Genomic DNA, 24,568 nt, shown 5'->3' on the forward strand with positions numbered 1-24,568 from the left:
GGGGCGAGGTGGGGCGGGAAGGGAGGTGAGATGAGGGGCGGGGTGGGAGGCGAGGGGGCGAGGTGGGGCGGGAAGGGAGGTGAGATGAGGGGCGGGGTGGGAGGCGAGGGGGCGAGGTGGGGCGGGAAGGGAGGTGAGATGAGGGGCGGGGTGGGAGGCGCAGGGGAGAGGTGGGGCGGGAAGGGAGGTGAGATGAGGGGCGGGGTAGGAGGTGAGGGGGCGGGGTGGGACGGGAAGGGAGGTGAGATGAGGGGCAGGGTGGGAGGCAAGGGGGAGAGGTGGGGCGGCAAGGGAGGTGAGATGAGGGGCGGGGTGGGAGGCGAGGGGGAGAGGTGGGGCAGGAAGGGAGGTGAGATGAGGGGCGGGGTGGGAGGCGAGGGGGAGAGGTGGGACAGGAAGGGAGGTGAAATGAGGGGCGGGGTGGGAGGTGAGGGGGCGGGGTGGGACGGGAAGGGAGGTGAGATGAGGGGCAGGGTGGGAGGTGAGGGGGCGAGGTGGGGCGGGAAGGGAGGTGAGATGAGGGGCGGGGTGGGAGGCGAGGGGGAGAGGTGGGGCAGGAAGGGAGGTGAGATGAGGGGCGGGGTGGGAGGCGAGGGGGAGAGGTGGGGCGGGGTGGGAGGTGACGGGGAGAGGTGGGGCAGGAAGGGAGGTGAGATGAGGGGCGGGGTGGGAGGTGAGGGGGCGGGGTGGGACGGGAAGGGAGGTGAGATGAGGGGCAGGGTGGGAGGTGAGGGGGCGAGGTGGGGCGGGAAGGGAGGTGAGATGAGGGGCGGGGTGGGAGGAGAGGGGGAGAGGTGGGGCGGGAAGGGAGGTGAGATGAGGGGCAGGGTGGGAGGCGAGGGGGCGAGAAGGGAGGTGAGATGAGGGGCGGGGTGGGAGGTGAGGGGGCGGGGTGGGACGGGAAGGGAGGTGAGATGAGGGGCAGGGTGGGAGGCGAGGGGGAGAGGTGGGGCGGGAAGGGAGGTGAGATGAGGGGCAGGGTGGGAGGCGAGGGGGCGAGAAGGGAGGTGAGATGAGGGGCGGGGTGGGAGGTGAGGGGGCGGGGTGGGACGGGAAGGGAGGTTAGATGAGGGGGAGAGGTGGGACGGGAAGGGAGGTGAGATGAGGGGAGGGGTGGGAGGTGAGGGGGCGGGGTGAGACGGGAAGGGAGGTGAGATGAGGGGCGGGGTGGGAGGTGAGGGGGCGGGGTGAGACGGGAAGGGAGGTGAGATGAGGGGCAGGGTGGGAGGCAAGGGGGAGAGGTGGGGCGGGAAGGGAGGTGAGATGAGGGGCGGGGTGGGAGGCGAGGGGGAGAGGTGGGGTGGGAAGGGAGGTGAGATGAGGGGCAGGGTGGGAGGCGAGGGGGCGGGAAGGGAGGTGAGATGAGGGGCGGGGTTGGAGGTGAGGGGGCGAGGTGGGGCGGGAAGGGAGGTGAGATGAGGGGCAGGGTGGGAGGCGGGGGGGCGAGGTGGGGCAGGAAGGGAGGTGAGATGAGGGGCGGGGTGGGAGGTGAGGGGGAGAGGTGGGGCGGGAAGGGAGGTGAGATGAGGGGCAGGGTGGGAGGCGAGGGGGCGAGAAGGGAGGTGAGATGAGGGGCGGAGTGGGAGGCGAGGGGGCGGGAAGGGAGGTGAGATGAGGGGCGGGGTGGGAGGCGAGGGGGCGGGAAGGGAGGTGAGATGAGGGGCGGGGTGGGAGGCGAGGGGGTGGGGTGGGACGGGAAGGGAGGTGAGATGAGGGGCGGGGTGGGAGGCGAGGGGGCAGGGTGGGAGGTGAGGTGAGGGGCGGGTTGGGAGGCGAGGGGGTGAGGTGGGGAGGGAAGGGAGGTGAGATGAGGGGCGGGGTGGGAGGCGAGGCGGAGAGGTGGGGCGGGAAGGGAGGTGAGATGAGGGGCGGGGTGGGAGGCGAGGGGGTGAGGTGGGGCGGGAAGGGAGGTGAGATGAGGGGCAGGGTGGGAGGCGAGGGGGCGGGGTGGGAGGTGAGATGAGGGGCGGGTTGGGAGGCGAGGGGGTGAGGTGGGGCGGGTTGGGAGGCGAGGGGGAGAGGTGGGGCGGGAAGGGAGGTGAGATGAGGGGCGGGTTGGGAGGCGAGGGGGCGGGGTGGGAGGTGAGGTGAGGGGCGGGTTGAGAGGCGAGGGGGTGAGGTGGGGCGGGAAGGGAGGTGAGATGAGGGGCGGGGTGGGAGGCGAGGCGGAGAGGTGGGGCGGGAAGGGAGGTGAGATGAGGGGCGGGGTGGGAGGCGAGGGGGCGAGAAGGGAGGTGTGATGAGGGGCGGGGCGGGAGGCGAGGGGGTGAGGTGGGGCGGGAAGGGAGGTGAGATGAGGGGCGGGGTGGGAGGCGAGGGGGCGGGGTGGGAGGTGAGGTGAGGGGCGGGGTGGGAGACGAGGGGGAGAGGTGGGTCGGGAAGGGAGGTGAGATGAGGGGCAGGGTGGGAGGCGAGGGGGCGGGAAGGGAGGTGAGATGAGGGGCGGGGTGGGAGGCGAGGGGGCGGGGTGGGAGGTGAGGTGAGGGGCGGGGTGGGAGGCGAGGGGGTGAGGTGGGGCGGGAAGGGAGGTGAGATGAGGGGCAGGGTGGGAGGCGAGGGGGAGAGGTGGGACGGGAAGGGAGGTGAGATGAGGAGCAGGGTGGGAGGCGAGATGAGGGGCGGGGTGGGAGGCGAGGGGGCGGGGTGGGAGGTGAGATGAGGGGCGGGGTGGGAGGCGAGGGGGAGAGGTGGGACGGGAAGGGAGGTGAGGTGAGGGGCGGGGTGGGAGGCGAGGGGGTGAGGTGGGGCGGGGTGGGAGGTGAGGTGAGGGGCGGGGTGGGAGGCGAGGGGGCGGGAAGGGAGGTGAGATGAGGGGCGGGGTGGGAGGCGAGGGGGAGAGGTGGGGCGGGAAGGGAGGTGAGATGAGGGGCGGGGTGGGAGGCGAGGGGGAGAGGTGGGGCGGGAAGGGAGGTGAGATGAGGGGCGGGGTGGGAGGCGAGGGGGCGAGAAGGGAGGTGAGGTGAGGGGCGGGGTGGGAGGCGAGGGGGCGGGAAGGGAGGTGAGATGAGGGGCGGGGTGGGAGGCGAGGGGGCGGGGTGGGAGGTGAGGTGAGGGGCGGGGCGGGAGGCGAGGGGGCGGGAAGGGAGGTGAGATGAGGGGCGGGGCGGGGGGCGAGGGGGCGGGGTGGGAGGTGAGGTGAGGGGCGGGGTGGGAGGCGAGGGGGCGGGAAGGGAGGCGAGGTGAGGGGCGGGGCGGGGTGGGAGGCGAGGGGGAGGGGTGGGGCGGGAAGGGAGGTGTGATGAGGGGCGGGGTGGGAGGCGAGGGGGCGGGGTGGGAGGCGAGGTGAGGGGCGGGGCGGGAGGCGAGGGGGCGGGGTGGGAGGTGAGGTGAGGGGCGGGGTGGGAGGCGAGGGGGCGGGAAGGGAGGCGAGGTGAGGGGCGGGGCGGGGTGGGAGGCGAGGGGGAGGGGTGGGGCGGGAAGGGAGGTGTGATGAGGGGCGGGGTGGGAGGCGAGGGGGCGGGGTGGGAGGCGAGGTGAGGGGCGGGGCGGGAGGCGAGGGGGCGAGAAGGGAGGTGAGATGAGGGGCGGGGCGGGGGGCTCTCACCAGGCACTGGCTGCAGTGGGGGCCGCTGACGAAGCGCTTGCAATAGCAGTTTCCGCTGAGGGGGTCGCAGGGGGGGCCGCCCGGCACGATGCCGCGGGGGTCGCACCTGCAGGCTGGGTGCAGACACAGCAGCTGCGCTGGGCCCTGTGCCCCCCAGGCCCGGTGCGCCCCCAGCTCGGGGCCGGGCTGTCCCACGCAGCACAGGGCCGTGCCCAGCAGGGCTGCAGCGCCGCAGGCGGGATACGCGGAGCCATGGGCGCAGGTGCCCCCCGCTGCTGGCTGGGCACCCGCACGCCCACCGCAGGGCCTGGCGGGGCGGCCGGCAGTCGCCGCGGAGGGCGCAGCGTGTGCCTCGGTTCCCCGCGGCGACAGGGCTGGCCGCTGAGCTCCAGCCCGGGGACCTGCCAGCGGGAACGGGGCCAGAGCTCGGCCCAGGGGCTGGAGTGGGGCTTGCAGTGTGGTGCGCTGGCTCCCAGCGCCTCCCCGCCCCAGCTGGGCCCGGTCAGGGGGAGCCCAGCCCCAGCCCTGCCCCCACCGAGCTCTGGGCAGTGCCCCGCAGCCGCACTCACCCTGGCAACCCTGGGGGTCGGCGAGGCTCAGCCCGTAGAAAGCCTCCTTGCAGCGGTCACAGCGCACGCCCTGCACGTGCTCCTTGCAGCGGCACTGCCCGGCGATCATGCCCAGGCGCGGGTCCGTGTGGCTGTCGCACGCGCCGCCCTCCAGGGAGCCCGCCGGGTGGCAGTCGCAGGCTGCCGGCAGAGGGGAGAGCATGGGAACGGGAATGGGAATGGCACCGGCGCTGCCAGGTGGGTGGGAGGAGCAGCCAGGGGCTGAGCCCAGGGACTCGCCAGGCCGGGCCGGGCGGGGAGGGGGGTGGCGAAGTGGGGTGTGCGTGTGACAGGCTCTTTCCATGCACAGCTCACCTAGGGGACGGAGCCCCTAAGCTCCACTGGCCGCTTGGCGCCTTGGCTGCCAGGTGACCCCTTTGCCCCCCAGACCGGAGCACAGCAGCGGTGGGGCCTGTGGTGTGGCGCTGGCAGCCTGGGCAGTTGTGGGAGTTAGTCTGCAGGCGGGAGAGGAACAAAGGGGGCTGGGTCCCCGGGCCTGAGGTCCCCTTGCGGGGCCTCCTCCGAGTACGGGGTCAGTCAGCCCACGTCTGGGTGCTGCACTGCTGAGCCCAGGCCTGAGCCCAAGCCCGTACCGCGCCCCATCTCTGTCGCTCATCAGCCTCCTGCCCCTGCTGGGAGTTGCTCCTGCTGCGGACGGGTGCCAGGCCTGGGGACCCCGAGCCCCGTTGCAGTGGGACACGCCTCCATCTCCCGGGGCAGCCCTGCCACGCCGCACACGCCAAGAGGCGTGCGGCTTGCAGCTGGCTGGGGAGGTGCTGGGGGGACCCGATCCCCAGTTCCAGTGCTTCCCTGTCCACAGGAGCCTCCAGCCAGGGGGACCCCGAGGCTGCAGCCAGGGAGTGTGGGGAGAATGGGGCTCCTGGGGGACCCAGATCGCAGCCAGGGAGGAGGCCAAGAAGGGCTGGACTGGGGCTGCACCTTCGCTGCTCCCCACAGAGCCAGGGCCCTCCTGAGGGAGTGCCAGGGCTGCACCCAGCCCCCACAGGCACGGTGAGGGGCCAGCCCAGGGCCTGCTGGGCGGACCCCTGGGGCAACAGGGCTGCAGGCTGAGGCGCTCAGGCAGGGGCTGTGCGGGCACGGCCTCATGGAGACACCTGGGCTGGGACCATCAGCACAGGGGGCCCTGGTGACCCCCAGGGGACCCCCTGGGAGAGGTCCCTCCTCGCCCTGCTCCAGCCCAGGCTGCCAAGGCAGGCGGCAGAGCCCGAGCAGCCAGGGAGCCCCTCCCTGCACGTGGGAGGCCGGGCCGGGCACTCACGGACGCAGGCGGTGCTGGCCCGCAGGTCCCGGCTGGGGTCGCGGTAGTAGAAGGGCTTGCAGAGCTGGCAGCGGCGCCCCATGGTGTTGTGCTGGCAGTCCTCGCACACGCCCCCGCTGGCGTTGCCCGTGGCCAGGTACACGGCCATGTCAAAGTGGCACCGGTGCGAGTGCTGGTTACAGTCACACTCTGCAAACAGAGGGCTCTGCTGATGGACGAGCGCACCCGCCCCTGGGCACCGCCACCCCCAGACACATCCGCCCCTGGGCACTGCCCCAGCATAGCCACCCCTGGGCAAACCCACCCCCAGACACATCCGACCCTGGGCACTGCCCCAGCACAGCCACCCCTGAGCAAACCCACCCCTGGGCACTGCCCCAGCACAGCCACCCCGGGCAAACCCACCCCTGGGCACTGCCCCAGCACAGCCACCCCTGAGCAAACCCAGCCCTGGGCACTGCCCCAGCACAGCCACCCCTGGGCAAACCCACCCCTGGGCACCGCCCCAGCACAGCCACCCCTGGGCAAACCCACCCCTGGGCACCGCCCCAGCACAGCCAGCCCTGGGCAAACCCACCCCTGGGCACCGCCCCAGCACAGCCAGCCCTGGGCAAACCCACCCCTGGGCACCGCCCCAGCACAGCCACCCCTGAGCAAAGCCAGCCCTGGGCACTGCCCCAGCACAGCCACCCCTGAGCAAAGCCACCCCTGGGCACTGCCCCAGCACAGCCACCCCTGGGCAAACCCACCCCAGCACAGCTGCCCCCGGGCAAACCCACCCCTGGGTACTGCCCCAGCACAGCCGCCCCCAGGCAAACCCACCCCTGGGCACCGCCGCCCCTGGGCAAACCCACCCCTGGGCACCGCCACAGCACAGCCACCCCTGAGCAAACCCACCCCGGGTACTGCCCCAGCACAGCCGCCCCCAGGCAAACCCACCCCTGGGCACCGCCCCAGCACAGCCGCCCCTGGGCAGTGCCACCCCTGGGCACTGCCCAGCACAGCCACCCCTGGGCAAACCCACCCCTGGGTACTGCCCCAGCACAGCCGCCCCCAGGCAAACCCACCCCTGGGCACCGCCGCCCCTCGGCAAACCCACCCCGGGCACCGCCACAGCACAGCCACCCCTGAGCAAACCCACCCCGGGTACTGCCCCAGCACAGCCGCCCCCAGGCAAACCCACCCCTGGGCACCGCCCCAGCACAGCCGCCCCTGGGTAGCGCCACCCTTGGGCACTGCCACAGCACAGCCACCCCTGGGCACTGCCCCAGCACAATCCTTCTCCCAGCTTCTCAGCACACCTGCCCCCAGCCCCGGGAGTGCTCCCAGCACACCCTGTCTCGGAGGCGCACAAGGGGGCAGGGGAAGACTCGTGGAAGCGGGTGCTGGGCACAGCACTGGAGCAGGGCCGTGGGAGGGGAGCGAGCCGCAAGGGACAGGTGTGGGGCACAGTGACAGGGAGGGACTCAGCGGCAGGGGTGTAGAAAAACGGCTGCATCGTTTTCGTACAAGCTTGTCTTGTGTCTCTCCCACGGGCGTAGTGAGTCTTTGCACGTGGAAACCTCGTGAGTCCCGTACCTATTTCTCACTAACTCTGCATGTGTGCACGTGTGCTTTTGTACACACACACTGAACCCCTAGGTCAGGACGCTGGCTGGGGGTACGGCGAGGCGCGGCGAGGCGGTGGGGGCAGGTGGGTGTGAGAGGGAGTGTGCCAGTGCATGCGAGCGAGCGAGCGAGCGCCCGAGGGTGCCTCGCGCTTGCGTACGACGGAGCAGCAGCTCACACCAGTAACTGGGCATTTTGCCTTTCCCCCACCAAAGCCCCGGGCAGTTCTTCTAAGTGCAACAGGGACGGAGAGCGGGGGAGTGGGCCGGGGGCACGTATGCAGGTGGGGCAGGCGGCAGGAGACGGGTGGCGGGGGCTCAGCGGGGGCACGGCCGCGCGTACGCAGGTGGGGCAGGTGGCGGGAGACGGGTGGCGGGGGACTCAGCGGGGGCACGGCCGCGCGTACGCAGGTGGGGCAGGTGGCGGGAGACGGGTGGCGGGGGGCTCAGCGGGGGCACGGCCGCGCGTAGGCAGGTGGCGGGAGACGGGTGGCGGGGGACTCAGCGGGGGCACGGCCGCGCGTACGCAGGTGGGGCAGGTGGTGGGAGACGGGTGGCGGGGGACTCAGCGGGGGCACGGCCGCGCGTACGCAGGTGGGGCAGGTGGCGGGAGACGGGTGGCGGGGGGCTCAGCGGGGGCACGGCCGCGCGTACGCAGGTGGGGCAGGTGGCGGGAGACGGGTGGCGGGGGACTCAGCGGGGGCACGGCCGCGCGTACGCAGGTGGGGCAGGTGGCGGGAGACGGGTGGCGGGGGGCTCAGCGGGGGCACGGCCGCGCGTACGCAGGTGGGGCAGGTGGCGGGAGACGGGTGGCGGGGGCTCAGCGGGGGCACGGCCGCGCGTACGCAGGTGGGGCAGGTGGCGGGAGACGGGTGGCGGGGGCTCAGCGGGGGCACGGCCGCGCGTACGCAGGTGGGGCAGGTGGCGGGAGACGGGTGGCGGGGGGCTCAGCGGGGGCACGGCCGCGCGTACGCAGGTGGGGCAGGTGGCGGGAGACGGGTGGCGGGGGCTCAGCGGGGGCACGGCCGCGCGTACGCAGGTGGGGCAGGTGGCGGGAGACGGGTGGCGGGGGACTCAGCGGGGGCACGGCCGCGCGTACGCAGGTGGGGCAGGTGGCGGGAGACGGGTGGCGGGGGCTCAGCGGGGGCACGGCCGCGCGTACGCAGGTGGGGCAGGTGGCGGGAGACGGGTGGCGGGGGGCTCAGCGGGGGCACGGCCGCGCGTACGCAGGTGGGGCAGGTGGCGGGAGACGGGTGGCGGGGGCTCAGCGGGGGCACGGCCGCGCGTACGCAGGTGGGGCAGGTGGCGGGAGACGGGTGGCGGGGGCTCAGCGGGGGCACGGCCGCGCGTACGCAGGTGGGGCAGGTGGCGGGAGACGGGTGGCGGGGGCTCAGCGGGGGCACGGCCGCGCGTACGCAGGTGGGGCAGGTGGCGGGAGACGGGTGGCGGGGGGCTCAGCGGGGGCACGGCCGCGCGTACGCAGGTGGGGCAGGTGGCGGGAGACGGGTGGCGGGGGCTCAGCGGGGGCACGGCCGCACGTACGCAGGTGGGGCAGGTGGCGGGAGACGGGTGGCGGGGGACTCAGCGGGGGCACGGCCGCGCGTACGCAGGTGGGGCAGGTGGCGGGAGACGGGTGGCGGGGGGCTCAGCGGGGGCACGGCCGCGCGTACGCAGGTGGGGCAGGTGGCGGGAGACGGGTGGCGGGGGGCTCAGCGGGGGCACGGCCGCGCGTACGCAGGTGGGGCAGGTGGCGGGAGACGGGTGGCGGGGGGCTCAGCGGGGGCACGGCCGCGCGTACGCAGGTGGGGCAGGTGGCGGGAGACGGGTGGCGGGGGGCTCAGCGGGGGCACGGCCGCGCGTAGGCAGGTGGGGCAGGTGGCGGGGGCCTCAGCGGGGGCACGGCCGCGCGTACGCAGGTGGGGCAGGTGGCGGGAGACGAGTGGCGGGGGGCTCAGCGGGGGCACGGCCGCGCGTACGCAGGTGGGGCAGGTGGCGGGAGACGGGTGGCGGGGGGCTCAGCGGGGGCACGGCCGCGCGTACGCAGGTGGGGCAGGTGGCGGGAGACGGGTGGCGGGGGACTCAGCGGGGGCACGGCCGCGCGTACGCAGGTGGGGCAGGTGGCAGGTGGCGGGGGCTCAGCCGCGCATACGCAGGTGGGGCAGGTGGCGGGAGACGGGTGGCGGGGGGCTCAGCGGGGGCACGGCCGCGCGTACGCAGGTGGGGCAGGTGGCGGGAGACGGGTGGCGGGGGGCTCAGCGGGGGCACCGCGTGGAGGCGCAGGGGAAGGAAGCGGCAGGGGAGCGAGCCCGAGGCGCGGCCGGGGGAAGCGGGCGCAGCTCACCTCTGCAGGCCCGCGGGTCGGCGCCCGCGGCAGGGCGCCAGGGCTGGTCCTGGTAGAAGTCCTGGCACCGCTCGCAGTTCAGGCCCGTGGTGTGGTGCTGGCACACGCAGCGCCCATGAACCTGGAGACGGGGGCACGTGCAGATCAGCTGTGGCCCGGGCGGTCCGCGGGCTGCCGCCACAGCCAGGCTGGCCCCTCCCCTTCTCACCGGGCTCTGCGGGGCGGGGCGGGGCGGGGCCCCCGGGCACACCCTGCTTCATGGGGCAGCCCCCGTGCGCGTCTGCACTAGGGCAGGTGGTGAGACCGGAGCACAGGGACCTCAGGTGCCCCCCGCTGGGGAATGCTGGGGGGCAGAGGCAGCAGCGCTGCGAGCCTGGCTGGACCCCACAGCCCCGTGGAAAGTCCTGGCTGAGTGCCTGTGAGGGGGGCTCTACCCTCTCCCCCACGCGGGCCACAGCCCTGGCCCCGCCCCCTCAGAGCACCTCCCACAGACCTGTCCCCCCCGCAGCTCCCATGGCCCCGCCCTCCCCATGGCCACGCCCCCTCAGAGCACCTCCCACAGACCTGTCCCCCCCGCAGCTCCCATGGCCCCGCCCTCCCCATGGCCACGCCCCCTCAGAGCACCTCCCACAGACCTGTCCCCCCCGCAGCTCCCATAGCCCCGCCCTCCCCATGGCCACGCCCCCTCAGAGCACCTCCCAGATTTGTCCCCCGGCCCTGGCCCCGCCCTCCCCATGGCCACGCCCCCTCAGAGCACCTCCCACAGACCTGGCCCCCCGGCAGCTCCCTTGGCCCCGCCCCTCACCATCCCGGGAACGCGCCCAGCGGGCCGGGCCGGGCGGCGCAGCCCCTACCATGCCCTGGAGGCGGGCGCGGGCGCCGGGCGCGGGCGCGCACTCGGCGGCGTGGCCGTGGCAGAAGCAGCTGCCGCGCAGCACCAGCTCGTAGAGCGCGTAGTAGTACTTCTCCCGGGCCTCCGGGCGCGAGTCCAGCAGCGTGTCGCCCAGCGTGTGCAGCTTGCTCAGGTTCACCCGCAGGTTGGTGACGCGCAGCAGGTCTGGGGGCGGGGCGAGCTCAGCACCAGCCCCGCCTCCTGCCCTGCTGCACCAGCCTCTGTGCCCCCCCGAGCCCCCCCGGGCCCCGCGCCCGCCAGCCCCGAGCTATGGGGCAGCGATCCCAGCCCATCCTCCCAGCGGAACCAGGCCAGCCCCGCTCCATGCGCCTACCCTGGATGGTCTGGCTGTAGGGGTCCTCCACGGGGATGGCGGGGTCCAGGACCTTGAAAATCACCTGAGGGACAGGCAAAGGGCAGCGTGAGACCCCTCAGAGGACCCCGCCCCGCCCCCCCCCGTGCACACTGCTGGGATGTTGTACTGAGCCTCAGGGATTCTGGTGGGTTTGCGTGACTGCAGCGTGCCTCAGTTTCCCCATGTGCTGCACCGATTCCCAGCCAGCAGGCTGAGGGTGTGTGGCTCTGCTGAGCTTGGCAGGCGGGGATGCCCGGCTGTTGGCAGGGGCCTGAGCTGGATTGGGGTTACCCGGTGACACCTGGCGTCGGGGCCAGGCAGCTGGTGCAGGTGGCACTCAGGGAGAGGTGGCACTGCCAGCTCCAGAGCATCGCCCCAGCCCCAGCCCCAGCCCATGGGTCCTGCCCTCCATAAGCCAGTGTAGGGGACCAGTGTAGGGCAGCGTGCAACCCCCACAGCCCCCTAGGCCCCCCCATAGGCCCTGCCCCCCATAAGCTGGGGGACCAGTGTGGGGCAGCGTGCAACCCCCACAGCTCCCTACGCCCCCCCACCATAGGCCCTGCTCCCCATAAGCCAGGCAACAGGCGCAGGCAGCGCAGGGCTGGCCCAGCTCACCCACCTCCCCGTGGCTGGAGGGCTCGATCTCGGAGTAGCGCTGTTCACACAGCACCTCATCGATGCGGCCAGAGCCCTGCACAGCCACGGCCGGGAACAGCTGGGAGCAGTTGTGAGCGAAGTACCGATAGACCCTCCAGGTGCGCCCGAAGTCCGCCGAGCGTTCGATCAGCATGGCCGCCGGGCGGAAGGTCTGGGGAGAGATGGGGGGCTGGGAGCGCCTGGCCTGCCCCGGGTGTCCGGGGTGGGGGGGCTGGGAGCGCCTGGCCTGTCCGGGGGGGTGGGGGGGGGCTGGGAGCGCCTGGCCTGTCCCGGGTGTCGGGGGAAGGGTGAGGTAAGCCCCAGGGTTTCACGGCAGGGAGCCTCCCAGGTTGCTCCAGGCTGGTGTTGGGGGAGTGCAGCCTGGCAGCTCCTGGGCGTAGCTGTTTCATGAGGGTGCTAGGAGTGCCCAGGCAGAGCCCAGGCAGTGCTAGGAGTGCCCAGCCGCCGAGGGCGCCCTTTAATTTTCTGTTCCCGTTCTGCCTTCGTTTGGCTCCCACACGGGGCCGCCCGCATGTGCCGGCAGAAGCGGGCTCTGGAGCTGAGCTGCCTGTCCCCAGCACTCTGCCCATCTCCCCAGCCAGGACACACAGGGGCCACCTGGCCGGGCCCAGCCTTGGAGCTAACGCCAGCCGACAGCTGGTATGTGGAGCGACCCCATGGGGCTGTTCCCTTGGGAGCCTCAGGAGATACTGAGTGGCCTCCCCAGGACAGTCACCCTGCTCCCCAAGAAGGGGGCCATTCTTAGGACCTCTCGCGGCTTGGCCGAGCCACAGAACCCCTGGAAACAGGGCTGCTGAGCCCTTGGGTGCCCTGAGGTACCGGGCCCAAGGATGGCGAGACGGGCTTTACTGTCCCATCCCTTCTGCAAGGGGCCAGCTGAGAGCTCAGCTCCCTCAGCCCCGCACAGCACCCACCCACACGCCCGCCGGCCAGGGAGGTAGAATTTCCCATCAGAGCTCAGGCCATGAAGCACCCTGCCCCTTCGCTCGCAGCCTGGCCTGGGAGCGCAGTCCCTAACCCGGCGGGCCACGCACGCCCTGCCTCACCGCCGGGACTCACTCGTGTTCTGTGCCCATTCGAGCCTATCTGGGCAAACCGAGGGGCTACTGAAATACCAGCGTGCTGCGGGAGAGAGAGCTGGAAGGCAGCCAGCCTGAGGAGGGGGAAAGCTACACCCCAGAGGGGCACCCCTCAGGGTCTTCTCCCCAGGACGGGTTGGAAGGACTGTCTCTGACTGCTGTACTGTCGCTTCTGTGAGAAACTGGGCATCTGTTGCCTAATAAACCTGCTGTTGTACCTGCTGAGTGAGAGTCACTCCTGCCAGCGGATGGGGTGCAGTGCAGGGGGACCCCTGAACCCCATCACACCAGCGTGCTGCAGGAAGGAGCCCCTGGGGCCCCTGCAGCTCGGTCAGCGCAGAGCACTCGAGGACGGGTTTGGGTGCCCGCCTGGGGCCACTCGGTCAGACTGGGACCCCTCGCCTGCAGCACAGGAGGGGCTCGGGAGCCCCAGCCTGGCTCTGCAGAACGAAGCCCCCCACCTGTCAGCCTCCCCCCACCCAGGGCCCCCTACCTTGAACGTCATGATGAGGTGGGTGAAGTGGAACTCGGCCTCCAGGTCCAGGCGGATGCTGACATGCTCCACGCCTGTGGGGGGAGGGGGGGTCACCCCAACAGCCCCTCCAGGGATGGATGGGATCACCCCAATGCACCAGCCCCCCAGCAAACAGGACGGGGTCACCCAGTGGCAAGAGGCCTTACCTGTGCCATCCCTTTGCCCCCCCGCCCCCCGCTCTCAAGCCAGAGGCCAGCAGAGTGGGTGTGGGACTACGTGTTGGGTGCCCATGGGGCTATGCAGGCTGGGCTGGGCGCAGGGGCCTCGCCCAGCCTGGCAGAGGTCCCCCAGGAGCACCCCGGGGGGCGCAGCCCAGGCCCTGCCAAGGGGCAGGGTTCTCCCTTGCGACCCTGGGCCGAGGCTGGCCACAGCAGGGACCTCACCATTCTCCGACTGCCACCAGGTCCTGCGGCCGTCCTGGTCGCTCAGGTACACCACGTTCTCGATGCGGTGGCTGTTGCGCAGAGACGGGGACCGGGAGTCACAGGAGAAGCATTTCTCGGAGTCCTGCAGCAAACAGGGCCCGGCTCCATGCTCACCAGCCTCCACACAGGAGGGACAGACAGACAGACTGACCGACCGACCCACCCGCTGGGCGCCAGAGGCTGCTCCCATGCGGGGGTGCTACTGCCGTTCCCCAGAGCCCGTCTATTCTGCCCTTGGCCGGACAGGCACCCCAGGTGCACACAGCATCCATGGGCGCAGACAGAGCCCGGCACCCGGACAGATGCTCTCACACACACAGCTCCACGTGGACAGACAGACAGACACATGGCTCCAGGTGGACACAATTTCTGCGATGATGTGGGCATTTTCTGCAACATTTAGTGTGACCATTGTGTGTGCCTCAGTGTGATTGAGGTCGGGGGGGTGGGGGTGAGACTCATGCTGGATGTGGGAGACAAGCAGAGCAGCTCCCAGCGGCTAAGGATGACCCTGGGGCTATAACCTAGGCTGGCAGGTAACACCTCAGCCCTGAACATGGAGCAGGGAGGAGCTGAGCTGGTTTGAATTGGGGGCTGCAGTTAGAGGCTAGGGGGAGAGGGAGCTGGAAGGCAGCCAGCTGGGCGAGGGGGGAAGCTACACCCCAGAGGGGCACCCCTCGGGCTCCTCTCCCCAGGACGGGTTGGGAATGACCGTCGCTGCCGGCTGCACTGACCCCTCTGTGCTGAGCTGTTCCCAGGTTTGTGGATTTTGGGAAGTAAATAGAATAATCCAGGCTGGGGCTCAGATGGTGTGTCTGAGTGAACGAGGTCCCGGGTAGCAGCAGGGAGTTCCTTAAGTAGTTTTTGTAATTTCTTTTGGGATCAGCAGAGAGAGGTCTGTAAAATGTGGTGTTGGATTGTTGTCTGGCTGCCTCCTGTTCACAGTCTGACTTAGGCATGATGACAACAGCACCCCCTTGGCCAGCTGGTTTGATTATGATGTCGGTTATTTTTGAGACTCTGGACAGCCTGGCATTCAGCATGGTTGAGACTGTCTCTCATTTGGCATTGTTTGCGTATAACGTCAGCCTGAGCACGGTTGTGGAAGCACTGGACGTAGAAATCCAGACTTTCACTGCGACCGTCTATTTACTTCCTAAAATCCACAGACCTGGGAACCCTGGACGCCCTATCATTTCGGGTATTGGCACCCTCACCACTGGACTATCCAGTTATGTGGACTCCCTCCTCAAACCCTGTACCACCAACACTCCCAGCTATCTCCGAGATACCACCGACTTCCTAAGGAAATTACAAAACATCGGAAAAGTTCCTGACAACACCATCCTTGCCACAATGGATGTAGAGGCTCTGTCCACTAATATTCCACATAAGGATGGATTACAAGCAATCAGGAATACCATCCCTGATGCCACCACAGCCAATCTGGTGTCTGACCTCTGTAACTTTGTTCTCACCCACAATTATTTCCGATGTGGGGACAATTTATACCTCCAGATTAGTGGAACTGCTCTGGGCACCCGCATGGCCCCACAATATGCTAATATATTTATGCCTGACCTGGAACAACGATTCCTCAGCTCTCGTCCCCTATTACCACTCCTCTACTTAAGATACATTGATGACATCTTTATGATTTGGACCCATGGTACAGAGGCTCTAGAAGAATTCCACAGAGACTTTAACAATCTACGCCCCACCATCAACTTATGCCTTATGAGAGAGAAAAGGGCAGCTTTTGAGAGAGAAAAGGGCAGCTTTTAAAAAGTGGAAGTCAAATCCTAGTGAGGAAAATAGAAAGGAACATAAACACTCCCAAATTAACTGTCATAATGTAGTAAGAAAAGCCAAAAAAGAGTTTGAGGAACAGCTAGCCAAAAATTCAAAAAACAATAGTAAAATGTTTTTTAAATACATTAGAAGCAGGAAGCCTGCTAAAAAAGCAGTGGGGCCCTTGGATGATAAAGATATAAAAGGAGCGATCAAGGAAGACAGTGCCATTGCGGAGCGATTAAATGATTTCTTTGCTTCAGTCTTCACGGCTGAAGATGTTACAGAGGTTCCTAAATCTGAGCCAGCCTTTTTAGGCGACAAATCTGAGGAACTCACTCAGATTGAAGTGACATTAGAGGAGGTTTTGGAATTAATTGATAAGCTGAATAGTAACAAGTCTCCAGGACCAGATGGCATTCACCCAAGGGTTCTGAAAGAACTCAAATGTGAAATTGCGGAGTTATTAACAGTGGTTTGTAACCTATCCTTTAAATCCACTTTGGTACCAAATGACTGGAAGACGGCCAATATAACACCAATATTTAAAAAAGGCTCTAGAGGAGATCCTGGCAATTATAGACCGATAAGTTTAACATCAGTACCAGGTAAATTAGTAGAAACACTAGTAAAGAGTAAAATTGCAAGGCACATAGAAGAGCACGAATTGTTGGGCAAAAGTCAGCATGGTTTCTGCAGAGGGAAGTCGTGTCTGTCTAATCTATTAGAATTCTTTGAAGGGGTTAATAAACATGCGGACAAGGGGCACCCAGTGGACATAATATACCTAGATTTCCAGAAAGCCTTTGACACGGTCCCACACCAAAGGCTTTTATGTAAATTAGGTGGTCATGGGATAGGAGGAAAGGTCCTTTCATGGATCGGGAATTGGTTAAAAGACAGAAAACAAAGGGTTGGAATAAATGGTAAATTTTCACAATGGAGGGGGGTAACTAGTGGTGTTCCCCAGGGCTCAGTCCTGGGACCGATCCTGTTCAACTTGTTCATCAATGATCTAGAAAATGAGGTAAGCAGTAAGGTGGCCAAGTTTGCAGATGACACCAAGTTGTTCAGGACAGTCAAAAGCAAAAGGGATTGTGAAGAACTACAAAAAGATCTCAGAAAACTGAGTGATTGGGCAGCAAAATGGCAAATGAAATTTAATGTGGGTAAGTGTAAGGTAATGCATGTTGGAAAAAATAACCCAAATTACACGTACTACATGATGGGGTCAAATTTAGCTACGACAGATCAGGAAAGGGATCTTGGAGTTATAGTGGATAGTTCTCTGAAGACATCCACGCAGTGTGCAGCGGCAGTTAGTAAGGCAAATAGGATGTTAGGAATTATTAAAAAAGGGATCGATAATAAGACAAAAGATATCATACTTCCCCTATATAAAACTATGGTACGCCCACATCTCGAGTACTGCGTGCAGATGTGGTCTCCTCACCTCAAAAAAGATATATTGGCATTAGAAAAGGTTCAGAAAAGGGCGACTAAGATGATTAGGGGCTTGGAAAGGGTCCCATATGGGGAGAGGCTAGAGAGACTGGGACTTTTCAGTTTGGAAAAGAGGCGATTGAGGGGCGATATGATAGAGGTATATAAAATCATGAATGGTGTGGAGAAAGTGAATATAGAAAAATTATTTACCTTTTCCCATAATACAAGAACTAGGGGACACCAAATGAAATTGATGGGTAGTAGGTTCAAAACTAATAAAAGGAAATTTTTCTTCACACAGCGCACAGTCAACCTGTGGAACTCCTTGCCCGAGGAGGCTGTGAAGGCCAGGACTCTATTAGGGTTTAAAAAAGAGCTTGATAAATTTTTGCAGGTCAGGTCCATAAATGGCTATTAGCCAGGGATAAAGTATGGTGCCCTAGCCTTCATAACAAGGGCAGGAGATGGATGGCAGGAGATAAATCACTTGTCTTCTGTTCTCCTTCTCTGGGGCACCTGGCATTGGCCACCGTCGGCAGATGGGATACTGGGCTTGATGGACCTTTGGTCTGACCCAGTATGGCCATTCTTATGTTCTTATGTTCTTATGCCTCGATTACAACATGCAAGAGATACATTTCCTGGACACTACAGTACTAATCAAGGATGGCCTGATCAGTACCACACTGTACCGAAAACCTACTGATCGCTATACTTATCTTATACACCCTTCTAGTTTCCATCCTGCGCACATAACTAGATCCATTGTTTACAGTCAAGCTCTTAGGTACAATCGCATTTGCTCTGATCCAACTGACAGAGACCAAAAACTACAAGAACTTTACCAAATATTCATAAACCTGAATTACCCACCAGGAGAAGTAAAAAAAACAAATCGACAGGGCCAGACGAATATCCAGAAACCAGCTACTCCAAGACAGGCCCAAAAAAGCCAAGAACAGAACACCACTAGTCATTACCTATGTGATGGGGCTCAGGGCCCCCCAAGCTCCGCACCCGGCCGCAGACAGGAGTGACTCACCCGGCAGGAGAACAGCAGGTTTATGAGCCGACAGGACACAGCGTGGTACAGAGGAGTCAGTGCAGCCGGCAGAGACAGCCAGTCCCAGCCATGCTGGGGAGAGGAGGCCCCGAGGGGCCCCCAGAGCCAGGGCCTTGCCCCCTCCTTGGTCTCGCTCTCCCCCAGCCCAGACTCACTGCTTCCGACTCCCAGTTCCAATTCAGACCCCTCCGGCTCCACCTCCCCCTTTGTCTGCAGCCCAGAGTGTCACCTGGCCGCCAGGTTACCCTCGGCAGGAGCCCCACACCCCAAACCCCTCTGAAACCTCCCCCCGACTCATGCATCTGCTGAAGCGGGTCTCTGCCCACAAAAGCTCGTGCTCCAGAATATCTGTTAGTCTATAAGGTGCCACAGGACTTCTTGTTCTCGAAGCTGCAGACTAACACGGCGACCTCTGATACCTGTCACCCTCTGCGATACACTCACGTACACACAGCTGTCTCCCACTACACCACAGTTTTGGTGAGGAGCTGTGTGTGACGTTGCGGGTATCGGCCTGTCGCTGTATTCGAGGTGTTTTGGTGAGGAGCTGTGTGTGACGTTGCGGGTATCGGCCTGTCGCTGTATTGGAGGTGTTTTGGTGAGGAGCTGTGTGTGACGTTGCGGGTATCGGCCTGTAGCTGTATTGGAGGTGTTTTGGTGAGGAGCTGTGTGTGACGTTGTAGGTATCGGCCTGTCGCTGTATTCGAGGTGTTTTGGTGAGGAGCTGTGTGTGACGTTGTAGGTATCGGCCTGTCGCTGTATTCAAGGTGTTTTGGTGAGGAGCTGTGTGTGTGACGTTGCGGGTATCGGCCTGTCGCTGTATTCGAGGTGTTTTGGTGAGGAGCTGTGTGTGTGACATTGTGGGTATCGGCCTGTCGCTGTATTCGAGGTGTTTTGGTGAGGAGCTGTGTGTGTGACGTTGCGGGTATCGGCCTGTCGCTGTATTCGAGGTGTTTTGGTGAGGAGCTGTGTGTGACGTTGCGGGTATCGGCCTGTCGCTGTATTCGAGGTGTTTTGGTGAGGAGCTGTGTGTGACGTTGTAGGTATCGGCCTGTCGCTGTATTCAAGGTGTTTTGGTGAGGAGCTGTGTGTGTGACGTTGTGGGTATCGGCCTGTCGCTGTATTCGAGGTGTTTTGGTGAGGACCTGTGTGTGACGTTGCGGGTATCGGCCTGTCGCTGTATTCGAGGTGTTTTGGTGAGGACCTGTGTGTGACGTTGCGGGTATTGGCCTGTCGCTGTATTCAAGGTGTTTTGGTGAGGAGCTGTGTGTGTGACGTTGCGGGTATCGGCCTGTCACTGTATTCAAGGTGTTTTGGTGAGGAGCTGTGTGTGACGTTGCGGGTATCGGCCTGTCGCTGTATTCGAGGTGTTTTGGTGAGGACCTGTGTGTGACGTTGCGGGTATCGGCCTGTCGCTGTATTCGAGGTGTTTTGGTGAGGAGCTGTGTGTGACGTTGCGGGTATCGGCCTGTCGCTGTATTCGAGGTGTTTTGGTGAGGAGCTGTGTGTGTGACGTTGTAGGTATCGGCCTGTCGCTGTATTCAAGGTGTTTTGGTGAGGAGCTGTGTGTGTGACGTTGTGGGTATCGGCCTGTCGCTGTATTCGAGGTGTTTTGGTGAGGACCTGTGTGTGACGTTGCGGGTATCGGCCTGTCGCTGTATTGGAGGTGTTTTGGTGAGGAGCTGTGTGTGTGACGTTGCGGGTATCGGCCTGTCACTGTATTCGAGCTGTTTTGGTGAGGAGCTGTGTGTGACGTTGCGGGTATCGGCCTGTCGCTGTATTCGAGGTGTTTTGGTGAGGAGCTGTGTGTGACGTTGCGGGTATCGGCCTGTCGCTGTATTCGAGGTGTTTTGGTGAGGAGCTGTGTGTGTGACGTTGTGGGTATCGGCCTGTCGCTGTATTTGAAGTGTTTTGGTGAGGAGCTGTGTGTGTGACGTTGCGGGTATCGGCCTGTCGCTGTATTCGAGGTGTTTTGGTGAGGAGCTGTGTGTGTGACGTTGCGGGTATCGGCCTGTCGCTGTATTTGAAGTGTTTTGGTGAGGAGCTGTGTGTGACATTGTGGGTATCGGCCTGTCGCTGTATTCAAGGTGTTTTGGTGAGGAGCTGTGTGTGACGTTGTGGGTATCGGCCTGTCGCTGTATTCGAGGTGTTTTGGTGAGGAGCTGTGATCAGCTCCCTCCTGGCCATGATCTCTCTGACACCCCTCATGTGCAGACAGACAAACAGACAGACAAACAGACAGACAGACTCACGCCCAGACACACACCATGCACACACTCAAGCACACTCAGAGACATACACCATGTGTGCATGTACACAGACTTGTGCTCAGGCACACACATGGACAGACACGACTCCTATATATGTGTACACACACACCCAGACACTCCCATGCACACCCAGAGGCAGGCTCTGCACACGCACACACACAGACACTCCCACGCACACCCAGAGCCAGGCTCTGCACACACACACACACACAGACACTCCCACGCACACCCAGAGCCAGGCTCTGCACACGCACACACACCCAGACACTCCCACGCACACCCAGAGCCAGGCTCTGCACACGCACGCACACCCAGACACTCCCACGCACACCCAGAGCCAGGCTCTGCACACGTGCACACACCCAGACACTCCCACGCACACACCCAGACAGTCCCACACACACCCAGAGCCAGATGAACTCGCTCACGCACACAGACCCGCAGCTCACATACACATGCACCGACAGAGAGATGAACACAGAGCCAGCCAGCCAGACCAACGCGCACAGAGCCAGACGGCCGGAGTCACGTATGAGCCAGCCCAGGAGCGTCTGCGGAGGCGGGCGCCAGAGAGGAGCGCTGGGCAGGAGCCGCCCCAGGAGGTACCTGCAGGTGGCTGACGATGCAGTACTGCTGGGGCCCCCGCAGCCCGCAGGTGGAGGTGGCGCTCAGGTTCCGGCCCCGCCCCACGAGTAGGTTCCCAGGGGCTGGGTAGCAGCTCCTCACCAAGCAGCCCGGCTCCTCCTGGCTCGCAGCCCCTGGTGCCTGGACTGGAGAGAAGCGCAGGCCATGCCCTGAGGGCACGGGCTGGGAACCCACCAGCGCCCATGGCAGGGCCAGGACGTCTGCCACTTTCCGGGCCCCAGCACCAGAGGAAAGCCCCCCCCTCGCTGCCAGGGAGCCTGGCGGCCTTACCCCTCCGGCCCTCCCCGCCCCGTGGGCCCCTCCGTCAACACGGGGTCCCCACCCTCGCCCCTCCCCCTCTACGCCACACTCCCCGTGCACCCCCTCCCCCGCTGCAACCCCCCAGAGCCCCCAGCACTGGGTCCCAGCCTCACCCCTGCAGCTCACAACCATGGCAACCCCAGCACCCCCCACGGCAGCTCCTGGGGCGCGGGGAGCACAGGCCTTTGTCTGGCCGTCCTTGGCACTGCCCCCCATGCCCACTGCCTCTGGGCTGCCTGGCTGGCTACCCCAGGAGACGGGTGCCGCGCCCAGGCACTGCCCGAATTCCACTCCCAGGGCTCAGCGCTGCCCAGCAATTTACAGCTCAGCTGCAGGGGCCCTTGGCCACGTGGAGACGGACTGGCTACAGCTGCCAAGGCCTGGGCCTGCCAGCACCCATGCCTGGCAACAACTCCCACCCCTGCCCGCTGCACAGACCCTCCAGGGCAGGCTGTGCCACTGGCACCAGGCAACGTCATAGCAGGGCACACGGCGCCCTGGGCTGCACATGCACAGCTGGCCGGGCACACGGCGCCCCCGGGCTGCGCACACACAGCCGGCCGGGCACATGGCGCCCCCGGGCTGCACACAGCTCCCGCGAGCTGCACACACGGCAGTACGGCCGGGCCGGGCACACGGCGCCCCCGGGCTGCACACACAGCAGTACGGCCGGGCCAGGCACACAGCTCCCCCGAGCTGCACACACGGCAGTACGGCCGGGCCAGGCACACGGCACCCCCCGGCTGCACACACGGCAGTACGGCCGGGCCGGGCACACAGCGCCCCCGAGCTGCACACACGGCAGTACGGCCGGGCCCGGCACACGGCACCCCCGGGCTGCACACACGGCAGTACGGCCGGGCCGGGCACACGGCGTCCCCGGGCTGCACACACGGCAGTACGGCCAAGGCCCGGCACACGGCGTCCCCGAGCTGCACACACGGCAGTACGGCCGGGCCAGGCACACAGCACCCCCCGGCTGCACACACGGCAGTACGGCCGGGCCGGGCACACGGCTCCCCCGAGCTGCACACACGGCAGTACGGCCGGGCCGGGCACACGGCTCCCCCGAGCTGCACACACGGCAGTACGGCCGGGCCCGGCACACGGCACCCCCGGGCTGCACACACAGCAGTACGGCCGGGCCGGGCACATGGCGCCCCCGGGCTGCACACACGGCGGTACGGCCAGGCCGGGCACACGGCGCCCCCGGGCTGCACACACGGCAGTACGGCCAAGGCCGGGCACACGGCGTCCCCGAGCTGCACACACGGCAGTACGGCCGGGCCGGGCACACGGCGCCCCCGGGCTGCACACACGGCAGTACGGCCAAGGCCGGGCACACGGCGTCCCCGAGCTGCACACACGGCAGTACAGCCGGGCCGGGCACACGTTGCGCAGGGACTTACCCAGCAGCAGGAGAACCAGCAGCAGGTCCATGGGTGCAGCACAGGCTGGCTGGCCTGGGGAGCGGGAGGTGAGAAGCTGATGCCAGGCTGGCCCCAGGCTGGGCAGCTGGGCCAAGGGAAAGGCTGCGCTGCTGCAGAGGGGCTGGAGGGGGCTCCAGGGCTGGGGTGGGCCGCAGAGGCAGGGCCCCAGAAATGCTGCTGCCCTTCCCTCACCGCCAGGCCTCGGCCTGGGGCTGGGGTGTCCTGGGGGCAGTGAGCAGGGCAGACACACACGCAGGCAGTGCCACCCTGTCAGGGCGCTCGGGGGGCTGCCGCACTGTCTCGGGGGTGGGATGCTGAGCGGCCGGGGCAGCCCCGGGCACAGGCAGAGGCTGGAGCACAGACAGGGATTCGGGACCCCTGGCTGTGGGCACTGGGCCCGCCCTTCCGCCTGCTCCTCCCCGGACCCCACCCTGCCAGCTGCCCCCGGGCATGGGGCTCAGGGCTGGCGGGCAGCCCCCTCCCACTCGCCAGCCAGCCAGTCGCTGCTACTCACGGCCGATGGGAGCGTGCGGCCGCCTGCAGCTGGCCCTGGGAGAAGGAGGCCGAAGTCGGCGGGTGCCGGGCGGCAGCGTGAGAACGGGAGCCCAGCCCAGCCTGGCAGCCGGGGGCGGGGGGGCGTGTGGAGGCCAGGGGAGCCTTTCTCATTCAAATGGGGCCGGGGCTGTGAAAGGGCTGCGCGTCGCCAGGCTACGGGAATGCCACAGCCCATTCTTTCTGCTCGGCCGTGCGCACAGCACGGCACGGCACGGCACGGCACGGCGGGACGGGCTGCGGGTGAAGGACCCAGCCTGGCTCCCCAGCACCAGGGCTGGCTGCAGCGGCCAGGCGGGAGAGGACCAGGCCCCCGCTGGCCTCACACCACAAGGCCCAGGCACGGCGCGAAGGAGCAGGCTGCTCCCCGTGCCCGTCGTCCCTGGCGCCGGTCGTCCCAGGGCTGGACATGGCGTGTGGGTGGGGGCAGCGGGTCTGCTTGCTTCCCGCCTCCCTGCAGCCTCTGGGGGAGAGCCAAGGCCCACGGTGGCTCTGGGGCTGTGCAGGGGGGAGGCTCTGCCCCATGGAGCAGCAAGGAGCCGGCTCAGCCCTGCTACCTGGTGCCAGGCGTGAGGCCTGGGCGCATCCGTCAGGTGGGGCTGTGCCGCCTGCCCCCACATGCTCCCTGCTGCTCTAGGGCCCCAGTCTCCTGCCCGGGGGCCTGGCTGCAATCTGCCCCCTCTGCCCCAGACCTGAGGAAGTCTGCAAGGCCCAGCGGTGGGGCTGGCCCTGTGGGGCTCCAGCCAGCCCGGCCTGGCCTGCCCCTTCCATGCTGCCCCAGCCCAGCCCTGCCCAGGAGCACCAGCTGAGTGCTGGGAAGAGGGTGGCCCCAAGCTGCGGCTCCGGCAGCAGCCACCTGCACCTGGTGGGCACCACAGAGGGGAGGCCAGGGCGGGGTGCAGGCCGCAGGCAGCGAACAAGCGCCTGGCCAGTGCCCACTGCTCCCCAAAGCCGGCCAGGGAGCCTGCGGCGCCACCCACAGGGACGCTGCCCAGCCGCAGGAGACCAGGACAACGGCAACTCGCAGCGCCGCCGGGGCCAGGAGGAGGCTGATGGAGGTCCCACGACTCTGGGAGCCCAAAGCCTGGCCAGCCGCCTGGCTCAGACTTTCCCCGTGCCCCTGGTGGGCTTGCCCTGCAGCTGCCTCCCCTGTGCCCAGGAGCCTGGGGCTGCCCTGGCTGTCTGCCCAGCTGCTGAACTGCCCCAGCGGCTCAGCCCTGGCAGGCCGGCCCGGCCTGGCACCGTGTGGCCTCTTCCCCAGGCGTGTGCAGCGACCTGGGCCGGAGCCCTGGCCTGGCCCTGCCTGTCCCGCTCCCACCCATCAGCCGGGGGTTGGTGTGAGTCCGGCTCCCAGAGCCGCCAGCTGCAGCCAGGCTGGGCACCACGCAGCAGCCCCGGCTATGGGCCATGACGCTTCCCCTGCGCGGCTCCCTGCCCAGCTCACCCACGCTCCAGGCCGAACCCCACTGCAAAGCTGCGGCTCTGCCCCTGCAGCAGCCGGGCCGGCCTGGCTGGCACGTGGACGCTGCCTGGCGGGGCAGATGGCCAGGGCCCAGGTCCCCCCACTCAGAGGGTCTCTGGCGGGTGCGAGTGGCCGGGACTGGTACGGCCGCAGGAGCGGGGCGCCCGTGCACCGACGTCAGCTGGAAGGGCCGGGCAGCGCCGGTACCTGTGTGCTCAGCGTCCCCGGGGCCCCACCGCTGCCTCCAGCCAGCCCAGCTCTCCGCTCTGCACTGGGCTGGGCTGTTT

General features: G+C 66.5%; 1 protein-coding gene across 2 annotated transcripts in view; it reads right to left on the reverse strand.

Annotated features, from left to right (window-relative positions):
• Nucleotides 1–24,509, reverse strand: part of LOC142019132 (laminin subunit beta-2-like) — an 85,084-nt gene extending 60,575 nt beyond the window's left edge. For both annotated transcript variants that reach the window (XR_012646993.1, XM_075005607.1), the window contains exons 1-12: nt 24,489–24,509; nt 22,247–22,300; nt 20,499–20,662; nt 13,281–13,404; nt 12,856–12,929; nt 11,246–11,434; nt 10,606–10,669; nt 10,234–10,436; nt 9,380–9,500; nt 5,432–5,620; nt 4,114–4,293; nt 3,545–3,657 (exon numbers count right to left, since the gene is read on the reverse strand). Coding sequence is in view for 1 of the 2 variants with exons in the window: in XM_075005607.1 (XP_074861708.1) it covers nt 3,545–3,657; nt 4,114–4,293; nt 5,432–5,620; nt 9,380–9,500; nt 10,234–10,436; nt 10,606–10,669; nt 11,246–11,434; nt 12,856–12,929; nt 13,281–13,404; nt 20,499–20,662; nt 22,247–22,277 (1,452 nt within the window). In the remaining variant the exon portion in view is untranslated. The remainder of the gene's footprint in view (nt 1–3,544; nt 3,658–4,113; nt 4,294–5,431; nt 5,621–9,379; nt 9,501–10,233; nt 10,437–10,605; nt 10,670–11,245; nt 11,435–12,855; nt 12,930–13,280; nt 13,405–20,498; nt 20,663–22,246; nt 22,301–24,488) is intronic.
• Nucleotides 24,510–24,568: the final 59 nt, after the last annotated feature.

Source organism: Carettochelys insculpta, chromosome 11 (assembly GCF_033958435.1).
Source record: "Carettochelys insculpta isolate YL-2023 chromosome 11, ASM3395843v1, whole genome shotgun sequence".
Taxonomy (NCBI): domain Eukaryota; kingdom Metazoa; phylum Chordata; order Testudines; family Carettochelyidae; genus Carettochelys; species Carettochelys insculpta.